We start from the raw sequence: 26,984 nt of genomic DNA, 5'->3' as shown, positions 1-26,984 counted from the left end.
ACTATAACAGGTTTGTATGCACAGAACTTTGCACAGGATAAGAACTTGATAAATGTGTTGAATTGAATTGAACTGAGTGGGGATATCAAATTGGATCTCCATGAAGAGAAATGACGGTAAAGTTGTTTAAAGTGCAAACCCAAAAAAGTAGAAAAGATGAGGTGTTGAAAATTGATCCTCATAGTATTTCTTAATGCCATCTTCAATTTAGACCACTCCCTTTCCTCCCCAATCTCTGGCTCCATCTCTCTTCAGAAAAAGGAATGGCTTCCCGAAATAGTGAGTTTCTCTGGAAGTCTTTATGCCATAAGTAGATGACCACTTGTTGTTGGGTGTGACTTCTGAGGTCCCTGACTGCACTCAGCATCGCTGAGAATCAAACAACCCCTCAGGCCAACCGGGTCACTAACTAGGAGAACAGGAAAGGCACAGGGACTTGAAATGCTGCCCATATACATCTAGCCAACAGGACTAGGGGTAGGGGTTGGGGGGGGGGGGCTTTGAGCAGGATCTTAGGGTTTTTAAGAGTTGGAATTGACCTAAGGGCATCGTTTTACAAGTGAGGAAACTGAGGTGCCAGAGTGGTAGAGTGACTCGCTTTGGGGCAGCACGTTTAGTTAAGTGGAAGATAATAAATCTAGTGACCTTTGCATTATACCACCAGAGAGGAAAGAGCAACTGGGAACGTTGCTGAGGGAAAATAGGAGATGCCTGCCACAAATCAGGTCCCACCCTGCTGACAATGCCTTCTAAAGGGAGAACGAGAAACCCCCAGGGATCGTGTCGTTGCGGTGCGAGCCCTCTAGGCAACAATAATAGTAAGAATAAAAATCAGGCGCTGAGCAAGAGTCCAATACACAATGGACTCAGTAGAAAGGGATGAAAAATCATTGCAGCAGCTAAAGCGAAGATCCTAGGCATTCTAGGGAGAAGAATTTCTGGCTCCATTCACTTCTATTTTCTTTTTCATTTCATTATTTCTCCTCCTCCTCTCCCTCCTCCTCCTTTTCTTCTTCCTCCTCCTCCCACTCCCGTCTTTGCCTGTGCCTTTTCCCCAGCCCTGTCCTCCCAGCACCCGCCCCGTGGCTCTTCGCCACCGAAGCAATTTCTCTCGCCTGTGCTCGCAGTGTCCCTGGGGGGGTTTGTATGATGGACAGCTGCGGGCGCTGACACCCCTGGTGACCCGAGCGCCAGACAAGACATTGCGCCGAGACTTTAAAGGGAGGGAGGCTGGGACCACGCGCGCGCGGGGGCAGAGGAGCCCGAATCGGAGCCAGCCTGAGCCCAGCGGGGCAGGGCTTTGGGAGAAGGAAATGTCTCTGGGGAATCTTTGAGGTGACTTTTTATTATAATCTTTCTCCTCCTCGCCTTCCTTTTGCACTTCCCCTGCCTACACCCCAGTTTTTCCTGGATATGAAAAAGCGGGACATTCTCTGAGTCTTTGACGTTTGGACCAAACTGGTCGCCTTTCTCTGGACATTTTTCATACACATATTATTATTTTTTGCGTGTGTGCCTTTTTTTCTCCTACTCCCAACACGTAGAGAAGGCAGGCTCGGGCTAAAGACATCGCACAACACCGGGACTGAAAGAGAGACAGTCTGCTCCTCCTGGGCCGCAGCCGGCTCCGGGCGCCCCCCAATGAGAGGGGGCCGTGCCACGGGGTTCGGGCTCAGCACCCAGAGGAGGCCAAGGCAGAGCGCGGCGCTCGTTGCAGCCGCAAACTTTTGCACCTGCGCCCCGCGCGCCTCCCCAGCATGTAAAGCTCTTCCTGAAGCTCCAGCTGTCGCCAGCATCGCCGCCGCCTCCCGGGGACACGCGGCCACCCCCAGGGTGAGCAGGGTGTGGGGGGACCGGCGGGAGAGCGAGGAAGTAGGCGTCAAGAGGGGGGCCGACTTCTGCACGGAGCTCTGTCCCGCTGCTCGGGAAGGAAGGGGAATGGGGAGGTGGGGACACCCCTTTCTTCCCCGCCTCCGAGCTCCTGCTGGAGCCTCCGGGCTGGAGGAGTTTGTGGGGCGGGAGGTGGAGAAGAGAAACGTTGGGGTACCCATTCCTCCGGGTGAGAGGGGGCCGTGTGTGTGTGTGTGTGTGTGTGTGTGTGTGTGTGTGTGTGTGTGTGCGCGTGTGTGGCTCCGTGTGCGCGCGCGTGTGCCGAGAGTAGGTGTGTCTCGTGTGCCTGGTCCCTTGGGTGTTTTGCAGTGAGTGTGTATGCGTAATGTGAGTGTGTATACAAGGTGGGTGGTTTGAGCGTGTCGGGAGCAGGGTGCGCGTGTAAGTGTGTGTGCGTGCGTGCGTGAGCACTAGAGAGCGCCTCCCGAGCGTCTGTCCCCAAGCTCTCTCCTGACCCCTCCGCCTGGCCCTCTTTCCTCCTAGCAGTTGGGCTCTGGGCGGCCCGAGCAGGGATGATGATCTGGGACTGGATGCTTCGCCCTCGCTGCTGCTGGCCCTCGCTGCTGCTGCACTGTGCGCTGCACCCGCTCTGGGGTTTCATTCAGGTGAGCTTACGGGGAAGGGGCCCCGAACCACCCCGTAGGGATGGAGGGAGCGAGGGAGCAAGGGAAGGAGGACTGAAGATCCCATTCTCCTCTCTACCGCTGTGAAGTAGCCTGGGCTATGGGGGTGCTCTGGTGGAGCAGAGGCTTCTGAGAAGGCTCATCTGGGGAGCCTGCGAGGTCCCACGAGCCTCACGGGCTATCCGCCTTCTCTGCCAGTTTTTAGAGAGAGGCTATTTTTCAGGCTCCTCTCCTAGTTGAACGAGGTGGGGAGACACAACTAGGGTCGACTTTAGAATCAGAAACAATACTAAACATCCTCAAGTTCCCTTAGCCCTAAAAGGAAAGAGAAACCGTGAAGATGAGAATAACAAGACCACCGACATCTTGGCTTCACTAAGTGGCTTTAAAGCATCTTGTTGCAAAGAAAAGTCAGGCTTTTCTAACAATGCTCAGGGTTCTGGAGTTGGGTTTCTCTGTCACACTCACCATCTGTGTAAACCAAGTTCTTTCCTGGCCTGGGCTGTAGACTGCTAGAGAGCAGGGTTACAAAACCGGAAAACCTTAGTAAATAATCATGATGTTTGCTCCATTAAGATTAAAAGTTGAGTCCTTCTGGGCTTCAAAAAAACTTTTTAAAAAATGTGTTCTAGTGAAACCAAATTACCACATTTTACATTTTATTCAGCATCAAGGGGGGAAAATAAGGTCTTTTCCACTTACACTATGGGGAACTATAGAAGTTTTAGACTATGTATACATACTGTATTTACATCCATTGTGTGCACCTTTGTCGCTTCAGATTCCTGTGTTCTTGGGTATGAACTTACATGTCCCTGCAATTTAGGCTAATCACTTTTTAAAAATTGTTTGGTGTTCAGAAATTAACACAAAATTTTATACTTGAAAAGCTATCTCTTCCTTGTCCATTACTAATTAAGAATTTTCCTCTTGGACATTTTATCCCTCCCCCTCCCTTCACCCCCCATCCTCCCTCCACCCCCCATCCTCCCTCACACACATCCCCCCCCCACTCTGTTAAATCTGAAATATGTGCAGATTCATGCTCTCTGAGCAAAGGTTCAAGGAACTGCTAAGATGTTTACAATATATGAGCATTTAAAGGAACAGGGCTTTGGGGAAACTCTACTAATTGGATTTTGTCAAAGATTAGACTTTCGGTATCATGTGATTCCAATCTGAGAACTAGCTAAATGTAAAAGCTGAATCAGCGTTGTCCACTCCAGCTTTGATGGTAACATGGTGTGATGTGACCTTGGTGGTAATTTGGTGTAACCAGGGATTGTTCTGCTGCCAGAATATGTCTGCTAGGAAATCAGAGAGGCATTGATAATGAGGACAACTCCCCAGTTTTGATTCTCCTTTTCCCCTATCACAACCCCATGGAAAAGGGGGGAGGGGGGAAGGCAAACTCAGCTGTTTTTCATTTTAGAGTTGATACACCTGTGAAATAAGTTAATAGTAGGAAGCCATCTGGTGTGGTGGAAAGAGCCCTGGAGTGTGAGTTAGAGGACCTAGATTAGTGATCGATGTTGCTAATTAGCCTCAGTTTCCAATCTATAAAAAGGTTAAATCAAATTCTAAGATTCTTTCCTGTTCTAAAAGTATAGCTAGAGTTCTTTCCCATCTTTATCATTCTGTGTCTAACATTCTAATATGTCTATATTCTAACATTCTGTGTTTCCTGAAGTTCTTTTTTCAAGCTCTGATGTTCTCAGGGAGCTATTGCTATTCAAACTATGGGTTTATTTTTTTCCACTTTGTACACTTTATATGCCTAATGTCTTTCGCTTTGGCTAGAACTAAAAGGTTAATTCTCCTTTGTTTACAGTTTGTCTCCTACTCCCTGGAAGGCTCCCTCCCCATCTCACCTCCCCCCCCCCCATAATAGGCAGAGCAAAAATGATGAGACTGTCAACTCCCATAGGTTTAAAATGTTGGTTGCAGTACTGGCAGGACTGACAGATAACATGCTTTTGCATTAAAAAAAACAACAGAAAAGGTAATTACTTGAAAGCAATTGAATATGTTAGTGTATATTCTTTAGGCTAGCAGTGAGATATACAATTACATCTCTGCAAGAGTTTCAGGTACTATAACAAAATAAAAATCAATTTTAATTAAATTAGATTATGGAAAGTCACTATCTTCCAGACAGGCAGATTCGGTGTAAACTTGGCTAAAGTTTCTGGAAAAAACTAATCTACAAATGACAAGAGCACAAGGGCTGGTAGGGCCAAGTAAGAAAAGGTCAGATTGAATTGATTCTACCTTAAATAAAGGAACTGAAGGTAAGTCAACCAGATTTCAGACAAATAGGATAGGTACAGAGCCATGTGTTTTCATGATGGTTAAAAAAAAAAAAATGTGTCAACTCTGGAGCTTCTTTAGTAGGGAAGGAGAACTGCCCAGATCTATCTGCTCATTAATGAGCAGTTTGCTAGAGGAAGAATTCTTCCCAAGTGATAAGCATGTGAAAGGGTGGGGCAGGTTTCATATATAATGAATTCATAGACTTTAGAAAGGAAAGCACAGATTCCCCAGCCAGCTAATAGACTCAATTCTTGCTTCAAAATCAGCACTAAAGAAATTCCTGAATAGCAATCACTCAGCTTAAAGGATATTTTTAAAATATAAAATTGACTGATATTTGAATTAGAGGAAGGACCATTTTGAAGGTATTTCTTGGTCATTCTCATTTCCTTACTTTTGTTGTTATCCAACATGGTTAAAAAGTAAAAGGGATGGAAACAAGCATTTATGAAGTGCCTTACACTTTAAAAATATTATCTTACTTGATCCTCACAATGACCCTGTGATGTAGATGCTATTAATATGCCCATTTTACAATTGAGGAAACTGAGGCAGAGGTAAATAACTTGCCCAGGGTCACACAGCTAATACATGTAGGGAACAGGATTTAAACTCAGGTTTTTCCTGGCTGGAAGCCCAAATGCTCCATCTACTGGACCACTTGGCTACCTTAAAGATCACTGAGTCCAGTCTCACTATTTTATCTCACTGATGAGAAAACCAAGACCCAGAAAGGTTAAGGCATGTCCATGGACAAACATTAGAGCTGGGATTCAAACCAGGTCTCTGGATCCCAGAGCTCTTTACATTTTTTGAAAATAATTTTATTGATATATTTTGCTTTTTACAACATCTACATTTCCCAATATGTCTTTCTCCCTGTTCCCTACCAGAGAACCTTAAAACAAAGAATTTAAAAAGAGGGGGGAAAGTTAAACAAAACTACCCAACACAGTAAACAGGCCTAGTGGTATATTCAAAGCTCCATATCCACAGACTTTGCAAAGATGGAAGGAGGTACCTTTTCACATCCTCTTTTGGGGGTCAACCTTGGTTATGATGATCTCATAGCATTGTTTCAGTTATTCCCATGTTGTTCTTTCCATTTGTATTTTTGTAGTCATCCTCTGGGGCACGTAGGTGCCACAGTGGTTAGAGTGCTGGGCCTCAAGTCAGGACATCTTCCTGAGTTCAAACCTGGCCTCAGACACATACTAACTGTGGGATCCTAGGTTATTCACTTAATCTTGTTGGCTTACATTTCCTCTTCTATAAAATGAGCTGGAGAATGAAATGGCAAACCACTCTAGTATCTTTGCCAAGAAAACCCCAAATGGGGTCATAGAGTCAGACACAACTGAAGTGACTGAAAGGCAACAGTCATTCTGTATATTGTTTTTCTGGTTCTATGTACTTCACTGTACATCACTTCCTATACATTTTCCCATGCTTCTCTATAATCGTATTTATTGCTTCTTACAGCCCTGTAATATTCCTTCAGTCATATACCACAATTTGTTTAGCAATTCTACAATCAATGGAAATCTATTTTGTTTCCAATTTTTTCACTACTTTAAAAAGTGCAGCTATAAATATTTTGGTGTATAAGGGACCTTCTTTTCTAAATGGAATCTCTCAGACATTTAAGACAATTTATTTGCATAATACCAGATAGTTTCTCAGAATGATTGGACCAATTTACAGCTTCACCAGCAGTGCATTTGTGTGCCTGGTTTTCCACAACTCTTCCAACATCATATTTCTCATCTTTGGTCATTGAATTTTCTGGGTGTGAATTGTTTTATTTTGCAATTCTCTTATTAGTGATTTGGGTCAGTCTTTCATATGGTTGCTAATAGCTTGCAATTCTTTTCACAACTATTTATCCTCTGGTATCTTGTCTACCAGCATCGATGCTTTCTGCTTTTTGGGTTAGGAGTCTTTCTAGATCTCCCATAAAATGATAAATTCACTTTTCTTTGCAAACTGGGAGCAGGACATCACAGTAAGTTATTGGGTTTGACAGGCACATGTCTCATCACGTTACTATATTTCTGCCCTGCTCCTATTTAAGATGCCAAAATCCATCATCTCTGTGATTTTCTTCCTTAAAGTTCTTGTTGATGTGATTTGTCTCAGTTGCCTTTAGCCTTTATAATCTGATGACTGTGTTCTTGCGACTTACTTCCAAGGCATGAGGACCCTAAGAGAAGAATAAACATAGCTCTATTTAATTAGCATATATTAAGTGCTTGTTGTGTCCAAGGTATTAAGCTAGGTCTTGGTTACACAGGGCTTCCAAAAACCCGAGTCTTTATGCCTTTATCCAGCATAGGACCCAAGGTTTGTACAGACCATATAAAGTTAAACTCTGTACCTGAATCTGGAAACCAGGTAGCTTAGTTATATGTGATGATCTGAACTCTAGCCAAGAGTTAGAAGACCTTGGTTTTTTGGAAGCACAGGATGTCAGAACTGGAAGAAGTATCAGAGGTCATCTAGTCTTACACAACCCTGAACAGGAACCCCTTTTACACCATCACCAAGCAGTTCATCCATCTTCTGCTTAAAGACTTCTGTAATGGAGACCTTACTACCCCCTAAAGCCATTCACTATACTTTTTTTTCTTCTTTTTCACAGTTCTAATTGTTAAGACTTTATGTCAGGGCAGCTAGCTGGCACAGTGGATAGAGCACTGGCCCTGGAGTCAAATCCAGCCTCAGACATTTGACATTTACTAGCTCTGTGACCTTGGGCAAGTCACTTAACCCAATTGCCTCACCAAAAAAAAAAAAAGACTTTGTGTCTTTTATTGAGTCAGAATCTGCCTCCTTGCCTTTGGCACCCATTGATCCCACTTGTGTGCCTGGGGACAAGCAGAGCAAATTGGAATCCTTTTCTACATGATGGGAATGAGCTAGGCTTCTAGTACTCAAACTTCAAAATAGAATCAGGGAAGATAATAGGACAGGTATAATGGGACCCATGGCTAAAGTCAAGTTAAAAAGCATTCCCCAACTCAGTGAAAATAACACCATCTATAGGTAAATAATATGGCCCTTCTGATACTAGACCCAATTCTTGAGGGAGAAAGGTAGCTTCACTACTAACTAGGACATGTATACCTGAAGTACAGGGCAGTTAGATGGTGCCGTGGATAGAGCACTGGGTTTGGAACCAGAAAGCCTCATCTTACTGAGTTCAAATCCAGTCTCAGACACTTACAGGCTGTGTGACCCTGGGCAAGTCAGTTAACTCTCTTGGCCTCAGTTTCCTCATCTGTAAAATGGACTGGAGAAGGAAATGACACATTACTCCAATATCTCTGCCAAGAAAATGCCTAATGGGGTCATGAAGAGTGAGACATAACTAAAAAATGAGAAGAACAAGCTGAAGTACAGAATACAACATATTATCAAACAAGGTGAATGGCAACTAGACCAAATTACTGTAAATACTCATTCCTTCTGAAAAGGTCATGGGTTTTCCCCTTTGCTAGTGATGGAATTTCATGAGAAACTTGTGGCAGCTAGGTGCATAGAGAACTAGCCCGGAGTCGGGAAAATCTGAGTTAAAATCCAGCCTCAGCCACTTACTAGCTGTGTGACCCTGTCCTATAAAAAAGGGATAATTTTAGCACATACCTCCCAGGGTTGTTGTGAGGGTCAAATGAGATAATATTTGTAAAGTACTTAGCACATAAAAGGTGCTGTATCAATGCTAGTTTGTATGTGAAACCAAGAATTGTAGACTTTTTTCTTCCTGTCTTGTGTTGCAGACCTGAAGCGTAGCCCATTTCCTATTTCATAACATTATTATCTAAATTCAATCCCTATCCCTAATTTCATTATATTAATTAATCATTGTTTAACCAAATGGTTCCCCCCAGAGACATTTAACTCCCTTTAATTGTCTTGTCAATTTTTTTTTTAAATTGCTACTCTTGCAGCTTTTTCACAAAGTACCCTTTGAATGATGTAGAGATTAATTATATGGGGCAATGATGTTCCTTGAGATTTGCCAACATACTTGATGGAGCCCAGGGGAGTCAGAGGTCAAAGAATCTAAGAGGATGTAACTTTCAAACAATCTCATTTATACACAAGCTTTAGGAATGTAAACTCTCAGGAAGACGGAAGCTTATGAAATCATTGAAAAGAAGTTCAACAACAGTAAGGGAAAATGATTTTTAGAGGTGTGGTCAAATTACAGCTGAGCATGCAGAGAGTTAATCTGGCTTGCAAAATAATTGAGAACATCTCTCCTGGATATTGAATGTGTTATTACCAGCACTAGTCAAGATTGCCTTCCAGGGTTTGAAAGGCAGTCAATAGTTCTTTTAAAAAGCAAAAAGGGAGCGGGTAGGAAGCTTTGGACCTTTGCTCACGTTAAATTAGGATTGTGAATCAATCCAGCCTATTCCATACCATTGTGATGATTATGAACACAAAGCTTTCCCGCCCCCAATCTGAAATTGGAGAATGAGTTGCAAAATTCTCCATCTTTCATTGCCTCCTTTCTCCATCCATCCCTTTCTGAGGAAAGATCATTTTAGTCTAACGATGGGAAAAGGGCATAGTTGGCAGGCAGCAGAGATTACATGAACTGGGTCTCTTGTTAAATTACCTGTTCATGCAAGAAGGGTGCTGTATTGGGAGTCCGGAGGTCTGGGTTCAGGTCTTTGTTGTGTGAACTTTGGCAAGTTACTTTCAATCCCTTTATAAAATGAGAGGATTTGATCAAATTATCTCCAAGATATATTACAGCTCGAGTATTGATCTAAAAACCAAATAAATTAATTGAGGCTATCGCTCTAACCAGAGCTGGAGTGAGGAGACCAAGAAGGATGTTTTCTCAATTTTTCTCTTAATAGATTTAATTCCATTTCTCATTTGCATGTAGAAATAAATGGCTCCTTCGAAACCCACCCACCTCCTCTTCTCCACCTCCCCATGTCTCTCCACAGAGCCTTTTCTTCTTCTCTGTCCTCCCCCAACTCACCCACCCACCCACTCACCCAAGTCCAATGTGATCATTGAGGTGGAGGGGAGGAGAGATCATTCTATATACTTCCCCATTTGAAGCCCTGAATTGAGCAGAGCAGAATCTCATGCTAGTCTCTTGGGGTGTGGTTGTGTTTTCCAGATCACTCACGGTGAACTCCAGAAGTCATGTTCTAAGACCATTGCAGAAAAAGGTACTGATAGCTGCCAGGAGATCTGTCAGTGTAGACGGCCTCCTCCACTACCACCCCCTCCGCCTCCTCCTCCACCTCCCAGGCTGCTCTCCCTCACACGTAAGTAAAGACTTGTGTTTTCAGATTCTTTTTTCCACTTTTACACAGAGAAAGAACTGGATAGAGGGCAGAAGGCAAATCTGTTTCATTCTTAAATTTTTTTTTAAACTGGATTGATATAAGAGAAAAGCTAAACTCTAATTTTTTTTACATTTTAGTTTCTAGACAGCTTTTTAAAAAAAGCTTTGTTATATGTATGTATTATGTAATCATATATCTTTGAAATATATATTTCTAATATATAGTTTTCCCAGGAAAATCATCAGATGAATGTCAAACTCTAGTCAATAAAATACTCATGTGGAATAGATTATTCTCAAGGAAAAACACTGAAAAAGGCAGGTTAATTTTAACACCCCCCCCAATTCCATTCAAGTTTAATCTGAATGCGTTGTTACTTAAGTCAACTTTCAGATAATGTAGCTTCAATTATGCAGAGAGGGGCAGCTAGGTGGCACAGTGGATAGAACACCGGTCCTGGATTCAGGAGGACCTGAGTTCAAATCCGGCCTCAGACACTTAACACTTACTAGCTGTGTGACCCTGAGCAAGTCACTTAACCCCAATTGCCACACACACACACACACACACACACACACACACACACACACACACACAAAACAATTATGCAGAGAACCATATCTATCCAAATATGTTTGCTGGGGTTAAGTCAAACAGAAAGGGATTTCTTAACCCAAAAGTGCCTTTGCCTTGAATATGGAGTCCTGAATTGAGTTAAATTAGTAGGACTATGAAAGCTAGATCAAATATGTCATGTTAATAAAGTTTCCAAAATGAAATTTCACACTTCAGCTTAGTTTCACCTGAATTTCCTCCTATAAAATGGCCTTCTTAATATTTGGTTCTACCTCATTAAGCACATCTCAATTGAATTATTTTGTGCATATTTAAATAACCTTGAATGAAGGGTTCTCTGGTGAAGTGTTTTGTATTTCATTTAGTAAAAATGTAAGTAAGAAATAGGCTAGAGGGCAGCTAGATGGCGCAGAGGTTAAAGCACCGGCCCTGGATTCAGGAGTACCTGAGTTCAAATCCGGCCTCAGACACTTGACACTTATTAGCTGTGTGACCCTGGGCAAGTCACTTAGCCTCCATTGCCTGCCAAAAAAAAAAAAGAAATAAAAAAAAAGAAATAGGCTAGAGAATCTTTGTATTATATCTGAATATACCACTTAGTACCCCAGCCTGGTCTTTGTGTAATAGCCCAGCTTCATGTCATTCTTCTTCCCAACACAACCTCTGTAGGAAACTCTTGATTTACTCATTGTTTCCAAATCTGCCCTGTACATTTACAGAATCACAGGATTTGAAAGTTAGAAGGGCCCTAAGAAACTAGGTACACAGTTGTTTGCTTGCTGTTTCACTGGTTAGAATGGGACCTCCCTGAGGGAAGGTCCTATATATTTTTTTGACTTTCTTTTCATTCCCAGAGTTTAGCACAGTGCCTAACATGTAATAAGTACTTAATAAATGCTTATTGACTGACTGACCAATACATGACAGAAATTTCCTATCATTCCTACCTTTCTACCTTTTCTCCAGTTGTTACCCATTGGCTGACATCTTGCCCCACACCTTCCTCTCTGCTTAGATATCTTTTACGTTTGCTGCAGGAATCAGCCGATGTCCTGCTCCCTTCATAAGGCCTTCTCTGACAACCACAGTCTTCAGAGGAAAAATTCCCGTTTCTGAACACATATAGAAGCTGTCCACCCTACCTACTCTTTGGGCACAAAGCCTATTCTATCTTGTATTGGTATTTCCTACCTTCCCAGCTAGGATCAGGGCAGAGATCATGTCTCATACCGCTTTGTATTTCCAGGGACTAGCAAGACACCCTGAATTCAAGACAGGCTCATAGGATTGTCAATGGTGATGGCAGTGGTGATTCACCATTTACTTAGCACCCACTATAAACCAGGCACTTCTTTAGGCAGTGAATGTAGTACAAGGATGAATAATAGGGGCCTTGTCCTCAAGGATGTTACATAATCACAGAATTTCAGAATCAGAAGGGACCTCAGTGGTTGTCTAGTCCAAACTATTTCCAAAAAAGAATCTTGCTAACAACATACCCAAAGAATAATAGTACAAACTTTGGTGGAAGACCTCTAGTGATGGGTAACCCACTTCCTCCTGAGGTATTCCATTTCACTTTTGGATAATTCTAATTGTAAGGAAGTTTTTTCTCATATCAAGCCAAAAATGGCCTCTTTGCAATATTTACCACTGCTCTTGGTTCTGACATGAAGAGCCAAATAAAAAAAAGTCTAATCCCTCTTCTGTATATTTTTGCAAATATTTGAAGACAGCTATTCTGTTCCTCCTGATCCTTCTCTTCTTGAGGTAAATCATCCCCGGTTCCTATGTGATTCTCATATGTCATGGATCTAAAACTTTTCACCATCCTAGTTTCCCTCCTTTGGCTGTCCTCCAGCTTATTAATGTCCTTTTTGGGGAATAATGTTTTATATTTCCCAATTACATGGAATAATACTTTTAAACTAATTTTAAAAAATATTAATATCCTATAAAATGCAGTGCTTACAAATTAACATAATAATCCTGGCATGGTCTGATCAGGGAACAGGTTTATTCCCTCCTTATTCCTGAAGGTGGGGACTATTTCATTTTTTCTTTGTATCTCCAGTGCTTAAATCAGTGAAATGTATATACAAGTGCATGCATATATACATATGATATGTGTACATGTACACACATACATCATATGCCTAATGTTTGTTGAATTAAGTTGAAGTGAGAACTACTAGGGGCCTGAACTTGGGTGGTGATATTGTAAAGAGGAGGACACAAGAGAAACACGGTTGTCAGACTTGGCTACGGATGGTTATATGTGGAGTGATGGAGAGGGTACATTAAAATATTACATTATAGTTTCAAGCCTGGGTGACTAGGAGGATGGTGATACCATTAACAGAAATAAGGAAATGATGAGAAATGATGAAAACAAGAGTTCCAGCAATTTCAGCCCTCCATTAAAAAAGGTTATCATGAGATTGTAATAACCATTACCTGCAGTAAAACCTCACTTTCCTCAGGTAGCACAATAGTTTATTTTTTTTCTTCCAAGTTTTATTGATGTTTTGTGTTGACCTTAAAAATATTTATAGATTGTGTACCCACTTCCCTTCTGAGAGAAGTCTCTTATAACAAAGCAAAACAAACAAACAGGCTTTATCTGAAATTACAGGCAATATTCCACATCTCCAAGAAGATGGGTGGCACAGTAGACAGAGCTGGGGCTGGAATTGAGAATACCTCAAAAGTAAATTAGGGGTACAGCTAGGTGGCACAGTGGATATAGCACCGGCCCTGGATTCAGGAGGACCTGAGTTCAAATCTAGCCCCAGACACTTGACACATACTAGCTGTGTGACCCTGGGCAGGTCACTTAACTCTCATTGCCCCTCAAAAAAAAAAAGTAAATTAGGGATAATGGCAGCACCTACCTCCCAGGGTTGTTATGAAGATTAAATGAGATAATATTTGTGCTTGGCATATAGTCAATCCTATATAAATGCTTATTCCTATCCCTCCCTTCTCCGTAGTAGAACCCTCTACCAATCTGTTTAACTTTTTTAAAATTAATAGAAATCTATTTTCTCTTCACTGAAAAAAAAAACAGAGAAAAAAGAAAAACACATTCCTCATAACAAATAAGCAAAATAAATTCCCTCATTGGCTATATGCATAGACACAATATACTTTATGTGTACATATTTATGCATATGTGTATATGTACACATGCATGTATGTGTGTATTTATACATACATATAGGTGAATATATACACCTACACATAGCATATGTGTATGTATTATAACATTATATATGTGTGTATATACACACACACATATATATTTCATTCTGCACTCTAAATGTAGTACTTCTCTGTCAAGTTATTTGAACAGCGGCTACAATGTGCCCACAGACACACCCAAATCAGGAGTTTTTGTTGTTTTTGTCCTTTCGGTCTAAGGGGAAACAAGGTGCTAAGGAAAGAAAACTGTTGTTTAGTCATTTCAGTCGTGTCTGACTTTTCATGACCCCATTTGAGGTTTTCTTGGCAAAGATACTGGAGGGGTTGGCCATTTCCTTCTCCAGCTCATTTTACAGATGAGGAGATTGAGGCAAACAGGATTTAGTGACTTGCCCACCGTCGAACAGCTAGTAACTGAGGTCAAATTTGAATTCAGGTACTCCTGATTCCACTGCACCATCTAGCTTCCCTAAGGAGGATTGTACTTGGAGTAAAAGCATTCTAACAAGTCACTTTCTCTCTGTAAGCCTCAGTTTCCTCATTTGCAAAATGGGATAACTTCACCCAACCTTCCCACAAAATTATTATGAGCAAAATGCTTTTTAAACCTTAAAGTGCTGTACAAATGTGAGCAATCATCATTAAGTGTGGCCAAATGGAAAATTTTGTGTGTACTCCTCATCTGTTTAATCAACTCTGCATGCTCGTGGTCTTTTAAAGTCTCTCCTGTGGAATATGTGACCTTAAGAAATCATCTAATCTCCCTGGGTCTCAGTTTCCTCACCTATAAAGTGAGGGGATTGAACAAGATGACCCCTAGAATCCTGTCCAGTTCTCTGTCTATATAGGGTCCTGTGATAACTGCAGATAAGTTGGTCTCAAGGTAGCCTTGCAGAAATCTGGAATAATATTTTGTCCTTACCTCTCATGGCAAGTGTTTATGCTTGATCAGAAGGGTCAACTGTTGACTTTGTTTGAACTCATGCTAAGAGAATCAATAGTGGTGGGGGTTTCCGCAACATTATCCACTTTGGAAAAGTTGATGCTTTCCCAAAGAAGCAGTGGAAAGGGATACTTCCCCCGCCCCCCCAAAGTGTTTGGAATCCTCATATTGGCAAAATGATGTTTTGTTTTGTTTTTTAAATCACAACAATTGACATAGATGTTTCTGAGTTGGAATTTTCGTGTGAAGTAAATGTTTTTTAAATGAGAAACATTAAGGCACACTTCCTCTGAATGAAACATTTTACTTGGAAAATGAGAAACCTGAGTTAATGATTGATACTTGATAAGAATATCTATGTCATAGGGGCAGTGGATAAACCACCAGCCCTGGATTCAGGAGGACCTGAGTTCAAATACGACCTCAGACACTTGACACTTACTAGCTGTGTGACCCAGGGCCGGTCACTTAACCCTCATTGCCCTACAAAAAAAAAAAAAAAGAATATCTATGTCATGGCTCAGAGGCAAGTCACAATATCTAAGAGTCCTTGAAAATCTATGGAAATCACTACTAATTAGAGAAATGCAAAATGAAACAATTTTGGGGGTGTGGGGCAATGAGAGTTAAGTGACTTGCCCACGGTCACAAAGCTAGTAAGTGCCAAGTCTCTTGAGCTAGATTTGAATTCAGGTACTCCCAAATCCAGGGCTGGTGTTTTATCCACTGTGCCACCTACCTGCCCCAAAATGAAACAATTCTGAGATCTACCTCATACCTATTCCATTGGCAAAGATGACAAAAAAAAATAGAATGTAATAAATGGTGGAGGGGCCAAAGGGAAACAGGCAGATTGATGGTGGGCATGTGAATGGGTATAGCTATTCTAGAAAGTAAATTGGAATTCTCCATAAAAATAATTACTGAATGGTGCATGTCTTTTGACCAGCTGACCCACTGATAGGTCTAATACCAAAAAACAAAAACAAAAACAAAAAGGTCCTTCATGTACAAAAATATTTATATGAGCTATTTTTTTGTGGTAGCAAAAAAGTAGAAACTAAGGGAATGTTTATCAGTTGAAGAACAGCTGAATAAGTTATAGTATATTAATTTGATACAATACTATTGTTCTCCAAGAAATAAGGAAATAGATGATTTCCCAGATCCATGGAAAGACTCTTCAGAATGTGTGCAGAGTGAAGAAAACAGAACCAAAAGAACAATTCATATTATAAAATCAATCATAATTAATATTATCAAAAATTATTGGTAGTTTTATTAATATTTAGTGATATAAAATGACCCATTTTGAAGATTTTTTTATTAAATGATGAAGAATGAAATAAGCAGAATCAGGAGAACAATTTATGTAATAACAGCAGTATATGCAAACAACTTTGAAAACTATTAAATCTGTGATCAATACAATGACCACCCATGATCCCAGAGGATCTATGATGAAGCATGCTACCCATCTCCTAACAGAGAAACTCATTTGGGGTATAGAATTATACATATTATAGGCATACACACATATACATAAATACACATACAATCTATATTAAATATGTAATTCATATGCACACACATGCATGTCTTGTTCTCATACATGTATACACATGCATGTATTTTATGTTCATAGATATAAATATTTGTACAAGCCAATATTTTGTTTGACGTTTGTGTGTGTGTGTGCGCGCGCGCATGCGCGCATGTTTCCCCCCACAGTGGAGTAGGGGAAGGAAGAGAAAACAGATTTAATTTTTTTAACGGGGGAAGCATTATTAAAGCTATGAAATGTTGCATACACCTTCAGATGAGATTACTACATTGTTAGTTTTGCTTAATTGTTTTACCTTGTTACAAAACCTCTCACAGAAGAGGACGTAATCTGTAAATATTCATAACATAGAAACAAAATGCATCAATAAAACACTTTTATTAAAAAAGAAAATCTGTTAAAATGGCACATTTCTCATTTAAAAGCATTCTGAGCTTATTCCTCACTCTATGGGCATCTCTTTAGTTTCCATTTTTTCACCATCACAGTAAAAGAGCTGATAGAAATATTTTTGTACATAAAGAACTTTCTCCTCTTTCTTTGATCTCCTTTGGATATAGACCTAGCAGTGGTATAGCTGGGTCAAAGGACATGCACTCTCCCAAGAATGGAGTGCATGTAGAAGAGTATTATGAAATGAAGCTGGAAAGGGAGATTGGAGTCTGACCATGTAGGACTTTAGATATGAGGCTAAGGAGACCTCAGAGGCTTAGGAATTCTTTGTCAGGAACCAGTGGGGAGCTCCTGAAAGGGTGTGGAATAGGGAAGTCACATGATCAGAGAGAGCTACTGATAAAGAGTTGAGAATTGTTGGAGAAGACTGACAACTGTGCTGACAAGATACTAACACCTCCCTTCCCTCCAATCCTTTCCCTCCCTTCAAACCCTGGCAAAGCTGTATGAAATCATTAAGTATTCAGTGGTTTCTCCTGATCCTGAAGATCTACTATGGAGTTCCAAATATTTGGAATGAGTAAAATAGAGCCTGCGGGCTTGTGACCAAGCACAGATTGGTGTTTAATGACTAGTTAATGGGATTGGGGAGGTGTTTCTGAGTTAGTGCATTTTCATGAAGAAGAATGACTAGATTTAAGAGAGGTTAGAATTAAAATCTGAATCTTTATCTCCAGAAGTAAAAGACAGATGTGTTGGATATTATTTAACTTTAGTTCATATCCTATTAGTTGTTCAGCTGTGATACTGAATGAGCACTGTTAGAAGCTTCCACATGCTTAAGGATTACATAAATCCCATAAAGGATTGAAACCAATTTCCTGTGTGGTCAGTGCTATCGAAAGGCATAGGTAATAGGACTTTAGAATGGAAAGGGAAGGACCTTAGAGGATAATTAGTTCAACCCTTTTATTTTACTGGTGGGGAAACTGAGACCAGAGAGGGAAATAACTTATTCAAGGTGACATAGTGAGTACCAAAGAAAAGACCAAAGTCTTGAATTCCAATCCTATGTTCCTTCTGGTATACTGCAGGTATTAGAGGAGTTCTGGTAATAACATAACCTCCTTTAAAAGCAGTTCCTGCAGTGCTGGTGAATCCACAGAAATGTGTATGTATGGGATGTACTCATGCATTCCTGTTGAAGATGTAATTATGGTTATTGTTATGGAGAAGCTAGGCAGCACAGTGGTCTGGAGTCCGAAAACTCTGAGTTCAAATCCAGCCTCAGACACTAACTAGCTGTGTGACCCTGGGCAACTCACTTCACCTCCATTTATCTCAGTTTCCTCATTTGTAAAATGGGGATAATGCCTATTTTTGCAGGATTGTTGTGAGGTTCAAATGAGAAAATTGTGAGGCATCTGGGTGGTACAATAGATAGAACACTAGGTCTAGAGTTAGTTGAACCTGAGTTCAAATCCAGCCTCAGGCACTGAGGCCAGTATGACCCTGGGCAAGTCACTTCACCTGTTTATCACCATTTCCTCATCTGTTAAATGGGGATAATAACAGCACCTACCTTACAGAGTTGTTAGGAGGATCAGATAAGAAAATTATAGGGCAGGTAGGTGGTGCCTGAAATCAGGAAAAACCTGAGTTCAAATTCAGCCTCACTTACTAGTTGTATGAGCCTGGGCAAATCACTTAATCCCTGTTTGTCTCAGTTTCCTCATCTGGAAAATGGGGTAAATAATAGTATCTACTTCCCCAGGGTTATTGTGAGGATTAAATGAGATAATAATTGCTTAGCAGTAAGTGATATTATTAGATAATAAAGCACTTAGCACAGTGCCTGGCATATAGTAAGCACTATATAAATGTTAGCTACAATGATGATGATATCTGTAAGCTCTTGAAAATAGACACTTAGCACAGTGCCTGGCATGTATAGTAAGCACTTTATAAATAAATGCTTGTTAACTGGCTGACCGAAATATAGGGCAAGGGCAGAGGACCTTTCCCAAGTGTTTTCTGAGGGCAGGGAATATAAGTGTAGACTCTTGGATTCAGGGCTTTGTTTGTTTTTTAAAATACCATTGATTATTTTCAGCTTCTTCAAAAAGGATACAAATAGCGTGTACTTAGAAAGCCAGTGTAGTGGAAGCCACTGCATAAAAGCCCCCAGGGAAAGCCAGCAGACACATCATTTTTTGAAACCTGCCTCATATTTTGCTCCAGACAGAAATAACCAACTTCTCCATGATGCCTATAGAGTAAGGGGGCCGGGGGGGGGGGGGGAATGCCTGCATTTTCATAATGCCCTCCTCCAGGAAGTTCAAGGCCCTTTTATAGATCGCTTTATTTCCCCCATGCTATGACGCTTTTATACATAGAAAATGTTCAAACACGCAGAGGTTAAGTGACTTCTCTAAGGGCACCCTGTGAGGCGGTACCAGTGCCAGGAATAGAATTCTTGACTCCCCTTCATTGTGTCGTTGTGTGACTGTAATGGAGAGCTGGTACCGTGAAATGACTTCGAGCTGCACCCAGCCCTGAATGGTATCTCTGTACTTTCAGAAGGAGGATTGTGTAAAGGGCAGAGCCAACCTTATTTATATAGTCATTTGTTATTAACTGCTCAGGGCCTTTTGAAAGTTGTCACCCCCAGTGGAGCTTGTCTAGAATTAACCCAGGAGGCAGGCAGGAGTTCCATGGTAAGGGACTCAGGAGCAGGGAAATGTAGTTATTATTCAGTAAGCAGGGCAGGGATACAGAAGAACAGAGGGGTGCACTCAACTCTGTATTCATAGTTTCTAAAATGTATGGACTCCTGTGGCCTCTGCTTCTGTTCTGCCAACAGGTAGAGGGGTGTTGTGTGTGTGTGTGTGTGTGTGTGTGTGTGTGTGTGTGTGTGTGTGTGTGTGTGTGTGTACACCATATTAGATTACAGGCTTTTGGAGAGCAAGGTCTTTCTTTGCCTTTTATATCAATTTGTCTTGTGTATTCTAAATGCCTAATTGATGTTAACTAAATTGGATTAAAATTGCACTGATCGGGGCAGCTAGGTGGCGCAGTTGATAGAGCACCGGCCCTGGAGTCAGGAGTACCTGAGTTCAAATCCGGCCTCAGACACATACTAGCTGTGTGACCCTGGGCAAGTCACTTAACCCCAATTGCCTCGCTTAAAAAAAATTGCACTGATTTTGTTTGAATGAGAAGCCGTTGAGTCATTTTCAGTAGTGTCTGACTCTGTGACCCCATTTGGGGTTTTCTTGGCAAAGATACTGGAGTGGTGTGCTATTTCCTTCTCTGGCCAAGGGAACTGAGGCAAACAGTTAAATTACCTGCCCAGAGTCACACAGCTGCTAAGTGTCTGAGGCTGGATTTGAACTCAGAGAGATGAGTCCTCCTGACTCCAGACCCAGTGCTCAGTGCACTATGGTATCACCTAACTGCCCCTAAGGGCCCCTTCTCAGAATAATGTTTTGAAATGCATAAAATAAAAGACAAAGGACAACATAGGAAACAAAAGGTTACTAAAAATAAAAATACATTTCCCCAAACTTACTCCTTAAAATGAATCCACAGGGGCAGCTAGGTGCTGCAGTAGATAAAGCACCAGCCCTGGATTCAGGAGGACCTGAGTTCAAATCTAGCCTCAGATACTTGACACTTACTAGCTGTGTGACTCTGGGCAAGTCACTTAACCCTCATTGCTCTGCGAAAAATAAATAAAATCAAATCTATCCACAGACCTTTTAGAGATCCATGGCCCAGGCTAACAACCGCTGCACTAGATGATTTCCAAGGTTACCTTGGATTCTAAATTCAGGCTGAAGTTTAGTAAACACAACAAAGGTATCAGAAAATAACAAGGCTAATAATTAAGATGCCTTTTGTTCCCTGGAAACCCTGTTACTCAGTGCCTTTCGTTAAACATATATGTCAATTTCCTATGTGGCTATGGCAGATGGGTTTATCCTCATAGTGCTGTCGAAAGAAGCAAGAGCCAAATATACCAACAAGTTTGTATTCATAAAATAGGACACCCGATACCTAAGATTCCAATATTTCAAGTAACTTATGTTCTCAATGATACGGATGCTTCCTCTGTCAATGAAGATTACAATCTGTCAATGCTTGCCCATCCTGTGTGACCCTTATTATTGACTTCCCATAATTTTCACACAGGGATCCGCCCAACATACCAGGTGCCTTCTCATTCCTTTGATATTGTTTTGATATAAATGGAGTATGGGCACTATCATTTATCCTTTATTATTGCCACAGATATCCCACCATTTTTTCCTAGACATATAGTTCTCTGATGATACCCTTTATGCCCCCTCTCTTGTGTGATTCCACATTTGTAATATGTTGCAGCCTTCTTTTGTGCCCACTGTGACCTTTCCATTACCTTTTCATTGGTTCTTAACTCTAGTTCTCCACAGATTTTGGTACATTACAAAGTTTGTTCCTTATTTCAGATAGAATCTTAAGGTCATTGAAAGTTCTATACAACTTCCCAAATGTAATCCAGTCTTTTCTTCCTGATCAATTCTAGACTAGATTCATTCTCTATCTGCATTGTCTTCTCAAGGTACATGTACATGTAAATCAGCTGCATAGATTGTCTATACAGCTACATACCATGGACAGGACAATTGTCTTTTTTTTTCCCATCAACTCAGTTTTTCCTGATAGTAGATAGTTAGGTGAATTTCTTTTGAGTGATCATGGATCTCATTTGAGAAGTTTTGCTTATCCAAAGCTAGATGCCATCAAGTCGGTGTTGTTTGCAAACAGTAATATCTGTAGGATCTCACCACCTGTAGAAATTCCCTATTCCTATCAGGTTGAGTCAGGTTCTTTCTTTTCTGTGCATTATCCAAATGACCTTTTATCTTTTCTTGACAATTAATAGTGGGGGGCAGCTAGGTGGCACAGTGGATAAAGCATGGGCCCTGGATTCAAGAGGACCTGAGTTCAAATCTGGCCTCAGACACTTTGACACTTATTAGCTGTGTGACCCTGGGCAAGTCACTTAACCCTCATTGCCCTGCAACAAAACAAAACAAAAAATCCCCAAACAAATAACAATTAATAGTCAGAGGGTTTTTGAACAAAGTTACCTGTTATATCTTTCAAGGGATCTTGTATTTTAACATGGCCATGGAAATAGCTTTGTGGGTACCATTTTGTTCTACTGAATCTATTTTTAAGTCATCCAACAATAAGTACAGTGGGATCTTGTATTCTCTGTAACTTTTAAGCAGGTGTATTACTATAAAGATATTGTCTACATAGAACATCACTTGCCTGTTTCTTTCCACAACTTCATCAAGGATATACAAGTTGTATGTATAGATTATTCTCATAAAGCCTTCATTTAGGTGGAAAATTAGGCATATTGGCTAGTAATTAATTGGTCTTCTTGTCACTTTTTGTATTTGGTAGAAATGAGGCACGGTATTTTTATTACATGCTTTTGGTATCTTTCCCTCCTTCAGAAACCTTGAAATTGATCCCTTGGTACCCTCAAAATAGTGTTGACTCCCTCATGGATCTCCTCTGTAAAGTCATGGTTGAGTCCAGTTGCATTTCCCATCTTTTCCATTTTATTTTCTCTTTCTAATGCAGTAATCTTGGGTTGTGATGTTAGACTCCAGATGTGGAGGCCCTAATTTCCTTTCTAGTAAAAAAAGAATAATTTTTTGGTAACTGTTTTTTAAAATCCTTCCCATCTTTCATTTATTTGTCAGCCTGGTTCCTGTTTTATCTTTAGATGTGTACGGGATGATTTTTGCTTAGTTGGGTCTCTCATCAAGCTTTCTTTAAAATATATTTTTTTTCTTCCACTGATTCTCACTGTTATATGAACAGAATTTAGGGCCATGCTGGAGCCAGTTCCTACTGCCTTTCAAGAGCTGATTGTTAAATTTCTGGCATGAGTATTTATACCTTGGAAATCAGCAAACGCAACAAATCAATGAAAGGCAGATGAGACACAGTGGATAGAACACCAGGCCTGGAAGGAAGACCTGAGTTCAAATTTGCCCTCAGACACTTACTAGCTCTGTAACCCATGGCAAATCACTTAACCTCTGTTTGCCTCAATTTCCTCAACTGTAAAATGGGGATAATAATGGCACCTACCTCCCAGGGCTGTTGTGAGGATCAAGTATTCTCACATATCCCAAATATGTGATAACATATATAAAAAATTCTAAGCACATAGGAGGTACACTATAAAGACTTTATAAACGGGGCAGCTAGGTGGCGCAGCGGATAGAGCACCGGCCCTGGAGTCAGGAGTACCTGGGTTCAAATCCGGCCTCAGACACTTAACACTTACTAGCTGTGTGACCCTGGGCAAGTCACTTAACCCCAATTGCCTCACTAAAAAAAAAAAAAAAAGACTTTATAAACGCTAAATCCCTCCCTTCTTCTCCCTTTCCAAATCAGGGATCGATATATTGTTTTGTTGATTGTCTAGACTAGAGAAAGTGATAAAGAAAAATTTAATAATGCAAATTAAACTTAAAAGTGTATTGTTTGCCCCACCAAAAATGAATGAATGAATAAATAAATAAATGTGTATTGTATGCACATCAACCCCCCCCCCCAAAATAAAAGCTGGTTGTTAAACATTTCCCAACATATCCCTGGCTTGAATTCATGAGCCAAAGAAAAAAATTACCTTCTGGTTTTTTGAAATAATTTTGATAAGCAAAGGACTAGGCACCATTCTGAAAAGTTAAGGACCATATGATAGTTGCTGAAAGTAAATTCCAGGTGAATATATAATTGTTATAAGGGTTTGGAACTCATTATGAAAGTTCTGAAATTGTTGAGATCATTATATCTCCATTATTTTTAGACTCACAATAGCCTTTATTATTGCCTGAGTGTCTGGTATAGGGAAATATAGATTAGTTATGATTATTAGCCATATAAATTGTTTACCTTATAACACTTAAGCAATGAAGTTATTGTAGAGTGTTTCTTAGTGTTTTTTTAATTATTGTAATTTCTTCTTGAACTCTGAATCAGTTGTCAGTTGTTGAATACTTGTTTTATTTAACTGATGTCCTTTATAGTTTATACTGGGGCTGTAGGTTGTAGTCTCAAACCACAATTCTTGTAACCAAGTCACTTTAAATAAAATTTGCCTTCACTTTTATAAGCACTGAATTCCCTTTCTCATTATGTAAGAGACTATTCCTAGTCCTTTGTTTTTCACATGTATCTGTTGAATAAAGGTTCTAAGTCTAATCTGTGAGGTATATAGTCACAGTGGAAAAGATTTCAGGGTCAATATAATGAAGAACCATCTAAAGATTAGAGCTATCCAATAAGAGAAAAGACTTCCTCAGAAAGTAGTGGGTTGCCTTTCATTTACTATCAACCAGAGTTCTTTACTTAGTTGTTAGTAGTTGACTGTCAAAGTTAAATGTAGTTCTGAGATGCTTTGATTCTCACGTTTCTACCACCATTCATCCATACTAGTGGTGTCAAACTCAAAAAAAAAAAAAAAGGAAAAACACATATAAGGACTACATATTGATGTAGAAAACCACATATTGACATTATCTCTATTGTATTGTATTCTTATTTACTTTGTTAAATATATCCCAATCATGGGGACAGCTAGGTGGATAAAGCACCTGCCCTGGATTCAGGAGGACCTGAGTTCAAATTCAGACTCAGACACTTGACACTTACTAGCTGTGTGACCCCGGGCAAGTCACTTAACCCTCATTGCCCTGCTGCCCCCCCCCAAAAAAAACATGTTTTAATCTGATTCAGATGGCACCAAACCAGATTGAGATCTGATATCCATTTGAATGCCTCTGAGCTGACACTGAAATAGAGTTAGGATAGTCCATAGATGGCCCTTGTTCTCATGGAATTTACAATTCAATGGGGAGATAAGACCAATAAAGAAAAGTAATAAGTGAAATATCTCAAGTATCTATGGTGGCTACTCCTTAAACCAACACATTTCACAACCTTTCCATACATTATCAAAGTTTTTTGAGTTATTGTGGCCAAAAAAAAAAATCATCCAGTAGACAAACCTGCGGATCATTTTTCACAGTTTGCTGAGTTGCTCCCCTTGCAATGGACACATCCTATCACTGGGGATCTATCCTTCCCTGTATGAGGAATTATCCAAAGAGGACTTTAAGATCTTGGGACCTTAATCAATTCAATTAATGAGCAGCTCTTCATGCCTTCATAGTACTGGCAATATATACTTAGACACGTGATAAAATCTCTACCGTTATGTTGCTTAACTTCATTCTTTCTAAGGTTTTTCTCCTGCTGCCCTTTGTTATCTGAATTGGTTATATTCAACATAGCCATAATCCTACAAGCTTTACTGAAGTGCTAGGCAGGTAGATATGAATTGAAAAGATGACATTCCATAAACAGGGAATATGGGCAAAATCATGGAAGTAGGAAAGGAGATTTGCAATTTTATATGTGGTCAATCTATTGATATGTTTTGTTGAACTATAAATCATTTTATAAGAGGATATCTGTTGTGAAGGCATGAATTAGGGTGAAGTGATGGAAATGCCCCCCATGATTATCAATAAAACATTTTCGAATGCAGAGAAAAGAAAAAGGACAGAATGGTATATAAACAAATAGAGCAATTGTGTTACTATGTTATTGAATCTATTCTATACTAAAAAAAAAAAGAAAAACTATGCAACAAGATCAGTTTCTTTTGTAATCCTCTTTCTCCTTTACATATTGAAATGTATATTATCTATATATCTATATGTCCTTTGTATATTGAAATGTATAATTTCAGCCATGTCCAACTCTTCATAACCCCATTTGAGGTTCTCTTGGCAAAAATACTGGAGTGGTTTGCCATTTCCTTATCTATCTCATTTTACAGATGAGAAAACTGAGGCAAACAGGGTTGAATGACTTGCCCAGGGTCATATAGCTAGGAAGTGCCTGAGGCCAGATTTGGACTCAGGAAGATGAATCTTTCTGACTCTAGGCCTGGTACTCTATCTGCTGCACCATGTTGAGATACATATAATTATTCTTTGTGTATTGAAATGTTTGTGTTTGTCAATGACTGTTAAATTCATGATGAAAACATTTTTTAAAGAATGTAGGGGACACGTTTGGGAATGACATATAGTCTCCTTTGCCATATGGACTGTATCAGAGGAAGCCATGTGATATAAAGCTGGAAAGTAAATTGGAATTATATTGGGAAGGGCTTTGGATGCCAGGATGAAGAATTTAGACTTCTATTGGTAGGCATAAGAGAGCCGTTGAATGTTTTTAAACAATGTCGGAACATGGTCAGAACTATGTTTTAGTAGCATTCATCTAGTAGCAGCAGGTAGAATGGATTAGAGTCCGATGGCAGAGAGCCTAGTGAGGATATTGCATTAGTTCAGGCAAGAGGTGATGGAGGCCGGGGCAGCTAGGTGGTGCAGTGGATAGAGCACTGGCCCTGGATTCAGGAGGACCTGAGTTCAAATCTGGCCTCAGACACTTGACACTTACTAGCTGTGTGACCCTGGGCAAGTCACTTGACCCCAATTGCCTCACACAAAAAGAGGTGACGGAGGCCTAGAGTGACAGCACAGGAAATGTTTAGGATGGGGTGGATATGAAAGCTATTACAGAGGTAGATGGGAGAGGGTCTCTGGTTGTTTGGATGGATGTGAACCTATAGGGCAGGCATAAATATAATATAAATGTAACTCCAAAGTCCTAAGCCTGGCTAACCATGAATGAAAGTGACATTAACAGAGAGAGAGCTCAGGAAAAGAAGGAATAAAGTTTAAGGGGGAAAAGTGGGCCTGTGAGTGGGAGTTGACAGTGAGATATCCAGAGAGATGCCTCAGAAGCTTTAGAGGTTATCAGGTTCAAGGAAATTAATTTCTTTTTCCTGTTAGAAAGGGAATACTTGAAGATGCCTATGGAAAAGGATGAAATGCAGATAATAATAAAGGTTACATTTATTGATGAAGTACTTTATGCACCTTTTCTCGTTTCATCCCCATGTTGAGGCTGTAAGAGAGTGCATAGAGGATTATTCTGTTTTTATAATTGAGGGAAATGAGGTTCTGAGAGGCCAAATTAATTGCCTATGATGATACAACCGGTAAGTG

The 26,984-nt window shown here is 40.3% G+C and overlaps 1 protein-coding gene across 2 annotated transcripts in view; it reads left to right on the top strand.

The window, feature by feature from the left end:
• Nucleotides 1-1,707: 1,707 nt before the first annotated feature.
• The window catches only part of PRIMA1 (proline rich membrane anchor 1), a 124,315-nt gene continuing 99,038 nt past the window's right edge, over nt 1,708-26,984 (top strand). The window contains exons 1-3 of one of the 2 annotated variants that reach the window (XR_006354877.1): nt 1,708-1,833; nt 2,377-2,495; nt 9,973-10,123. Coding sequence is in view for 1 of the 2 variants with exons in the window: in XM_043985535.1 (XP_043841470.1) it covers nt 2,403-2,495; nt 9,973-10,123 (244 nt within the window). In the remaining variant the exon portion in view is untranslated. Of the gene's footprint in view, nt 1,834-2,008; nt 2,060-2,376; nt 2,496-9,972; nt 10,124-26,984 lie in introns of those variants that run through there. The other variant, XM_043985535.1, reaches the window with a different exon arrangement.

The sequence above is a fragment of the Dromiciops gliroides genome, chromosome 2, assembly GCF_019393635.1.
Source record: "Dromiciops gliroides isolate mDroGli1 chromosome 2, mDroGli1.pri, whole genome shotgun sequence".
NCBI classification, from domain to species: Eukaryota; Metazoa; Chordata; class Mammalia; order Microbiotheria; family Microbiotheriidae; genus Dromiciops; species Dromiciops gliroides.
This window is presented reverse-complemented; position numbering and strand designations above follow the sequence as displayed.